The sequence below is a fragment of the Asterias amurensis genome, chromosome 19, assembly GCF_032118995.1.
Source record: "Asterias amurensis chromosome 19, ASM3211899v1".
NCBI lineage: Eukaryota > Metazoa > Echinodermata > Asteroidea > Forcipulatida > Asteriidae > Asterias > Asterias amurensis.
The window spans coordinates 3,731,418-3,739,956 of record NC_092666.1 but is presented as its reverse complement, the minus strand read 5'-3'; the positions used below and the strand labels follow the sequence as shown (position 1 = coordinate 3,739,956).

The 8,539-nt window shown below is 38.9% G+C and overlaps 1 protein-coding gene across 6 annotated transcripts in view; it reads right to left on the bottom strand.

Annotated features, from left to right (window-relative positions):
• Positions 1-152: 152 nt before the first annotated feature.
• LOC139951639 (uncharacterized) overlaps positions 153-8,539 on the bottom strand; it is a 28,592-nt gene continuing 20,205 nt past the window's right edge. For all 6 annotated transcript variants that reach the window (XM_071950608.1, XM_071950611.1, XM_071950612.1 and 3 more), the window contains 5 exons: positions 8,040-8,230; positions 6,425-6,659; positions 4,975-5,071; positions 4,206-4,305; positions 153-2,765 (listed from right to left, as the gene is read on the bottom strand). In XM_071950608.1, coding sequence (XP_071806709.1) covers positions 2,676-2,765; positions 4,206-4,305; positions 4,975-5,071; positions 6,425-6,659; positions 8,040-8,230 — 713 coding nt within the window. In that variant the 3' untranslated portion in view covers positions 153-2,675. The remainder of the gene's footprint in view (positions 2,766-4,205; positions 4,306-4,974; positions 5,072-6,424; positions 6,660-8,039; positions 8,231-8,539) is intronic.

The window sequence follows — 8,539 nt, the reverse complement described above, 5'->3', positions numbered from 1 at the left end:
TTGAAGCACCTTGAGTGTAACTGAGTGGCAGATCGATCGCTATAAATAAGCCATTATTATTATTATTATATTAAAGTCATTGTGTCCCTTCCAAACCACTATCATATAAACACAAACAAAAATCCGTATATACAATTTTTAAGCAACCTCTCCTGGGGGATTTATTGGCGTTTCTCCACAATATTAGTTACTCAATAAACCAAAAGACATCCTTATAAAAACACCATTAGAATTATAAGTGAGAAATAGTATGCAAAATTATATTCACAAATTATTCAAATGCAAACCTTTAGATAATAATTTCAAAAGGACATAATTGAGTAAGAAATAGCTACAAAATATAAGTAGTGTTAACTGTAAAAAGTTTTTATAATTAATATAAAAAGACGTCTGGCCATAAAAAGAGTTACAAAACTGGTAAAGAAGTGGCGATTAAATCATGGATTAATATTATTTCAGATTCCACAAACTATTTTGAAATAACCTAAACAATTTAAAATGTGTGTAAACTTTTCTGCACGAATAATAGTTTTACTCCTTAGCACCAGAATATTTTCCTTACGAAAAACAACAAAACTATAGTTCCAATCTCAGAAACTTAATTTTAAAACTTTGTTTATTATAAACATTATTACGTTTCTTTCAAAGCTTTTAAGCTATACAACATTGTCTAACCTACTCAATCCTGATGAGTACTGAGGCAAGTATATACATAAGACAAATGGAATTACTAATTAAGGGAATGTATGAGTGGTGACAAGTTCTTAAACGGCTGTTTAAAACTGGCAGGGTCATGGTCGAGTGACTGGCAAGGGCCTTATCGCACAGCCACCACACGGCAAGGTTTTAAAAGGCCGTTTAAGAATGAGTCACTACTCTTTTATTCCCATTCATAAATTTCATAATTATAGACAATCTGTGACAAATCTGTTTCTTTTGACGGCTGTTTAAAACTGGCAGGGTCATGGTCGAGTGACTGGCAAGGGCCTTATCGCACAGCCACCACACGGCAAGGTTTTAAAAGGCCGTTTAAGAATGAGTCACTACTCTTTTATTCCCATTCATAAATTTCATAATTATAGACAATCTGTGACAAATCTGTTTCTTTTGAGTTTTCGAAGTTAAATTTTCACAAACTTTTGTAAAAATTTTTTGTGTGTGTTGGGTTTGTTCAGGGTAAGTAAATTTAGTATATGAGCTTGCCGCCAAACACGCAAAGCCAGCCGAACTTAAACAGCCCTAGCCGTGTCTTTATCAGTCATTTAACCACCCCCACGTGACGCGCTCTTAACCAATAGGTTTAGGGAAAGTGTCTGGGCATTTATGAATATTGTTATAAAAAGGCCTATCATTTTATGTCTTAGTCATTGTTCAAATAAAAACAGATGTTAAAAGATATAGGGTAAGAACATAAGTAGACATTGAATTCAGCTGAAACTTTCTTACATGACTTTTCTTGTATCATTCTTTATAATTTTGTCAATAAAATAAGCAATATGTTGAAAACAAACAATCTCGACCCTATCTTTAAAGGAACACATTGCCTTGGATCAGTCGAGTTAGTCTTTGAAAACCGTTTGTAACTGTTTCTTATAAAGTGTATATGGTAAGAAAGATGTTTTAAAAGTAGAATACAATGATCCACACAAATTTGCCACAAAATTGGGTGGTTTTCCTCTTACTTTGCAAACTAACACAGTCGGCCATTTATGGAAGTCAAAAATTTGACTCCCATAAATGGCCGACCGTGTTAGTGTTAGTCGACGAGGTAAAAGGAAAACCACACAATTTCGAGTGATACTTGTGTGGATCATTACATTCTACTTTTAAATTATAACCATTTGCATTTCACAACAAACGGTTACAAATGCTTTACAAAGACCAACTCCGTCTGATCCAAGGCAATGCCTTCCTTTAAGTAGCTCTATAAAAGGGCCCAGAGGACAAAATTGCATTACGGGAAAGCTCCAATTAGAGAAAGAGGCTAGAATAAAACATCTTTTTCTTTTGGCAACTAACACCTGTTATCTCCATGTAATAAACAGCTCCCTCTGAAGTAACATAGTTTTTGAGAAAGATTAATTTTTCCACGAATTTAATTTAGAGACCTCAGTTGTGACAGGGGTGTTTTTTCTTACATTAATATCTCGCAACTTCGACGAACAGTTGAGTTCAAATTTTCACAGGTTCGTTATTTTGAGCATATGTTGAGATACAACAAGTGAGAAGACTGGTCTTTGACAATTACCAATAGTGTGCAGTGTCTTTAATTGAGCTTTCCCTACTAAGCTTGGGCGATATCACGATATTATCGAATATCGCGATACTAATTTGGAAATGATTTCGATATCGGATCGATTTGGTTTTAATCGAAATATTGATATATCGCGATATATCGCAATATCGATTAAGTATCGCAATATCACGATGTATTTCTTAGCTGAGACATCTTGCACCCCATAGGTTTGGAGTTAAACCAGAAGAACAGGTCATTTGAAGACTGATGATGTCAAATTTAATTAATCGCGATTATATCGAATATCGCAATATATTGTCGGCGATATATCGTGAATAAAATAAATCGATATCGCCCAAGCTTATTCCCTACATAGACAAACAATCGTACCAAAATGTATCTTTGTAGAATGATCGTTATTCAGGAAGTTCTAGCAGGATCAGACATCATCCGCTGTGTTAGTCTTAGTCTGGTTCGGTTCTAGGTAGAGGTAGTCATCTTTATTCAGATCAGACATAATGAGGTATCCCTGTAAAATACACAAACAAATATGTTGAAAATATTGTGAAGATGACTTAAAGGCAGTGGACACTATTGGTAATTACTCAAAATAATTATTAGCATAAAACCTTACTTGGTAATGAGTAGTTGGGAGAGGTTAATAGTATATAGAACATTGTAAGCAACGGCTCTCTCTAAAGTGACGTAGTTTTCGAGAAAGAAGTGATTCTCCTCAAATTTGATTTCGAGACTTCAGATTTAGAATTTGAGGTCTCGAAATCAAGCATCTGACATGTCTGAAAGGACAGAACTTCGTGTGACAAGGTGTTTTTTCTTTCATTATTATCTCGCAACTTCGATGACCAATTGAGCTCAAATTTTTACAGGTTTGTTGTTTTATGCAAACACTGTATGCTGAGATACACCAAGTGAGAAGATTGTTGTTTGACAATTACCAATAGTGTCCAGGGTCTTTAAGAACTCACTCTGCAGTAGTGAAGTTAAAAACAATCAACTGAAAGCTAAAGTAGCAGTCCCATCCGATTTTCTACCTTCCGCCCAGGGAGTAGTTTATAAGCAGGACAGTTCTTTTCAGAACTGAAAAATCTCCCAAATTCCGAAAAAATCTACTCCGCGGTAGAAAAATACAAAGCAAGACTGTTCTCTAAAGAACAATATATACCTGTCAAGTAGATACACACATGGTGTTACCGCAAACCAAATATATATTGATACCTCACCATGCAATGCCTCAAATTCCATAAATGACAAAGGTATTATACAGGACCATCAGTAATATACCAAGAAAAGTCTTGTCACTTTTACCGATTGAGAATTCTATGGACCTAATGAACTCTGGAGTAAAATTCCAAATCACATCAGGGATACAACATTTTCCAAGACATACAAGACACTATGGAAGAGTCGTGGGCGAGTGGTTAAGAGCACCGAACTCAAACTCTGGTGTTTCTGATCAGCAGAGTGTGGGTTCGAATCCCCAGTCGTGACACTTGTGTCTATTGCTTCGTCCTTCGGATGGGACGTAAAGCTGTTGGTAAAGCTGTGTAACGCATGTAAAAGAACCTAATGCACTTTTCGAAAAGAGAAGGGGTTCGCCCCAGTGTTCCTGGCTGCCACTGCTGCATGCGTCGTAGCACCTTGTGAACCCTTTAAGGTGCTAACTAATTGGGTCTCAAAATTCATCTCTGCAATAACCTATCTTTCTGAAAGTTTGTATATACTCAGCGCCTTGAGTACCTTGTTTGGTAGATACGTGCGCTACATAAGCCTTCGATATTATTATTATTATTATTATTATTATTATTATTATTATTATTATTATTATTATTATTATTATTATTATTATTATTATTATTATTATTATTATTATTATTATTATAATTATTACTTCTTTTATTTGCAAAATACATTATATGCAAATTGGTTGATGAATATGTATAAAACTTACACTAGCGTCAGCCATCAGGCGATCCAGTTTCGTGCATATCTCAGTGAAGGTTGGTCTTTGGTCCGGATTTTCACTCCAGCATTCTTTCATTAAGTCAAAGCTAGAAAAGGATAAAAAAGAAGAAAGAATTGTTCATCTAGTCAAAGTTTTGGTAGTTAATATTACTGAAATGCTTGATTATTTCTTTGAAGTAGTATTTGATTCAAATTAGTCTGAAAATGATGACTTCCAATCGTCAATTCTGATATATTGACAACATGATTGAATTATTAGGGTGTCATGGTTGAGTGGTTTATTTTAAAGCATCTTGAATTATGTTCTGGTGGGTTCAGGTCCAAGTCTTGGCACTTGTGTTCAGGATGCTTGGGTACCTGTGAGGGATGTGTATGAAAGAAAGCCTTTGGGTTGCCCGAGGCTGTATACTCCCCAGGGAGTTGAGAAAGATTTAAGGTACATTAACGGCCCAATTACCTGGGCACTGAAATGCGCTTTATTTGTATAAATCTCTTTTTGGAGGGGCCCGACGTTGGTTCTGAAAAGAACTGATGTCGTCTTGGCGTTTCAAACAGTATCTGCTTGTTTTTTAGAAGAATGCTGGATAATGATCTCAAGGCTTCAATTGTATTCATTCACATTTTCATTAGGGATTGAGGGCGGGGCAAGCGGTACAACTTGGGTGGGCCATTTAATACATCAAAAGATTCATTTGTGTATTTTTATTTGGGGGGGGGGGGGGTTGGGATATTAGCTCTTGAACTTTGACGCTTACATTTCATCACTGCAGTGCTCTGGTTTGGGAAGCCTGTAGCCAACCTTGATCTTTTCCATGACCTCACGAGATGACATACCTGGGTAGGGATGTGAACCTGGGAAGACAAAAAAGAAGAAAAAGATTGTTTGAGTGACAAGGTATGTTTTGTATATAATTTAGTGTTGGCAGATTATGCTCACAATTTTGTACTATATTAAATGATAATTGAGATGCACTTTTAGAGTGAAATGTTAAATGAACACTTTGAGTTTGCTAATTTAACCTTGCTGTATTACATAACAACCTCAAACAGCGCCCCACAGAGGTCAATCAAGGACTGAGTTTGGCCTACAACTACAACAGTAGCAGCAGCAGCAGCAACAGCAGTACAAACAGCTGCAGCCACGACAACATCAGCAACAACAGCAACAGTAATAGCAACAACAACAACAAAAGTAGAAGCAGGAACAGCAACCAAAAATAGCTCAAACAGCTGCAGCAACAGGAACAGCAGCAACAGCAACAGCAACAGGAACAGCAACAGCAACAGCGCAACAGCAGCACAAACAGCTGCAGCAACAGCAACACCAGCAGCAGCAGCAGCAACAGCAGCAGCAGCAGCAACAACAACAGCAACAACAAAAGTAGCAGCAGCAACAGCAACTGCGCAACAGCAGCACAAACAGCTGCAGCAACGGCAACACCAGCAACAGCAACAGCAGCACAAAAGTAGAAACAGCAACAGCAACAGTGCAACAGTAGCAACAGCAACAACAAAAGTAGCAGCAGCAACAGCAACAGGGCAACAGCAGCACAAACAGCTGCAGCAACGACAACACCAGCAACAGCAGCAACAACAACAGTAGAAACAGCAACAGCAACAGTGCAACAGAAGCTCAAACAGCTGCAGCAAAGGCAACACCAGCAACAGCAACAGCAACAACAAAAGTAGAAACAGCAAAAGCAACAGCGCAACAGCAGCACAAACAGCTAGCAACGGCAACCAGCAACAGCAGCAACAGCAACAACAACAGCAGCAGCAACAGCAGCAGCAACAGGAACAGCAACAGCAACAGCAACAGCAACAGCAACAGCAACAGCAACAGCAACATCAACAGCAACAGCAACAGCAACAGCAACAACAACAACAACAGCAGCAACAGCAACAGCAACAGCAACAGGAACAGCAACAGCAGTACAAACAGCTGCAGCCACTACAACAGCAGCAACAGCAACAACAGCAGTAGCAACAACAGTCACGACAACAGCAGCAACAGCAACAGCAGCCAAAGCAACAGCAGTAGCAACAACAGCCATGCAAAGAAACAAACAAACAAGCAACCCTTCACCAAACAAACACTTTTTCTACAGTGTTTAACGCTTTAACTGTGGACATATCGCTCAAAATCAGAGTATGTTTTTTTTTTTAAGCCATAAGTGAAGTGTAGAGTAAAAATACACACTATACCTAGCGTAACTAGTTCCCACATGAGCACAGCATAACCCCACACGTCACTCTTTGAAGTATAGATGTTGTCGTGTAACGATTCCGGGGCCATCCAACGCACTGGTACCCGACCCTTTGATTTCATCTCGTATTGCTGTTCATCTTGGATATCTCGAGCGAGTCCGAAATCAGACACCTTGGCGACAAGATCCTCTCCAAGTAGAATATTTCGTGTGGCAAGGTCACGGTGAATACACTGAAAACAAATCACAGAAAATGGTAAGAAAACACAGAAAACACTGAAAGAAAACACAGACAACACTGAAACAAAACACAGACAACACTGAAACAAAACACAGACAACACTGAAAGAAAACACAGAAAACAGTGAAAGAACACACAGAAAACAGTGAAAGAAAACACAGACAACACTGAAAGAAAACACTGAAAGAAAACGCAGACAACACTGAAAGAAAACGCAGACAACACTGAAAGAAAACACAGACAACACTGCAAGAAAACACAGAAAACACTGAAAGAAAACGCAGACAACACTGAAAGAAAACACAGACAACACTGAAAGAAAACACAGACAACACTGAAAGAAAACACAGACAACACTGAAAGAAAACACAGACAACACTGAAAGAAAACCCAGACAACACTGAAAGAAAACACAGACAACACTGAAAGAAAACACAGACAATACTGAAAGAAAACACAGACAACACTGAAAGAAAACACAGAAAACACTGAAAGAAAACACAGAAAACACTGAAAGAAAACACAGAAAACAGCGAAAGAAAACGCAGAACACGGGGAAAGAAAACACAGAAAACATTGAAAGAAATCACAAAAACAGTGAAAGAAAACACAGAACACAACAAAAATATTTTCTTTGAGCACTTGGACACCATTGATAATTGTCAAAGACTAGTATCTGCACTTTTAAGTGCCCCAACTTAAACATGAAATAATAAACCTGTGAAAGTTTAAGGTCAATTGCATCCCATAAAGGTGGCTGTAACCAAAGGACATGTACAACAGTGTTTGAGTATCGCGCATGACACTTATAAGTGCCCTTGAGCAAGGCACTTCACCATAATTGCTAGGTAAAAGTAAGGAAGGAAGTGCTCTACCAGCCAGGGCTCCTAGTGGATGATACCCATGCCTACATCCTTACAGACTGGGCAGGGGGTAAATTCCTGTTCCAAACCTAGGAGTAAGTGACAACATGCCTCTGTACAGTTGAACTTAGCCGGTAGCCTAAATCAGTTAAATTAAGCCCTCATCTTGAAGTGGCCATCCGGCCTTGTGATGTTAGGCGGTCTCTCATAAAAGTAAAAAGATCTGTGTGGTTTTTGTTAAATGACAATCACCATATTACTAGAGTGCGTTCGATTAGCTTCCCTGGGGCGACCCTGTGGTGCTTACTCGGGTGAGCCCCTGACAAGAGCTAATTGACAGTCATTCACCCTATCATGGTGACGTCATGCACCTGGCGCCAGCCCCAAAGTGACCCACTCCACAAGCAGGGTACTTGGGGCTGACCGAGCCAGCTATTTGAACGTACCGGGGGACAGACCGGGGTCGACCCAGGGAAGATAATCGAACACACCCTATGTAGACTACCTACCGATTTCGAGGAGAGGAATTCCATCCCGTTGGCGACCATGTTGGCAAAGGATAAGATTTCATCCGGAAGTAGAAAGTTTCTTTTCTCCTCCTTGATGTTGCCATATTGCTCCTTGGAACCTGTACGTATGTGTCTCAGGTAGGACTGCAGGTTACCATTGGGTAGGTACTCCATGATAAGGAAATAGGGTTCTGAGGATACCAGTGACAAGAAAATAGACCAAACAAACAGTTTACTTTTTGTCCGTGTTCAAGTGACCAGTGTTGAAGCCAATCAATATTTTTATTTATGCTAAGGGAAATACTCTACTCCTTGTAGAGTGTCATGGCCGAGGGGAACAAGAACATCAAATTCTAGTTATGGTGCTAAGTCACCAGAGTGTGGGTTCAAATATCCCGGCTGTGACACTTGTGTTCTTGAGCAAGATACTTTACTATACTTCTCGTCACCCAGAGGTATAAATGGTTAGCTGCGAGGGTATAGGTTGATATTGTGAATGA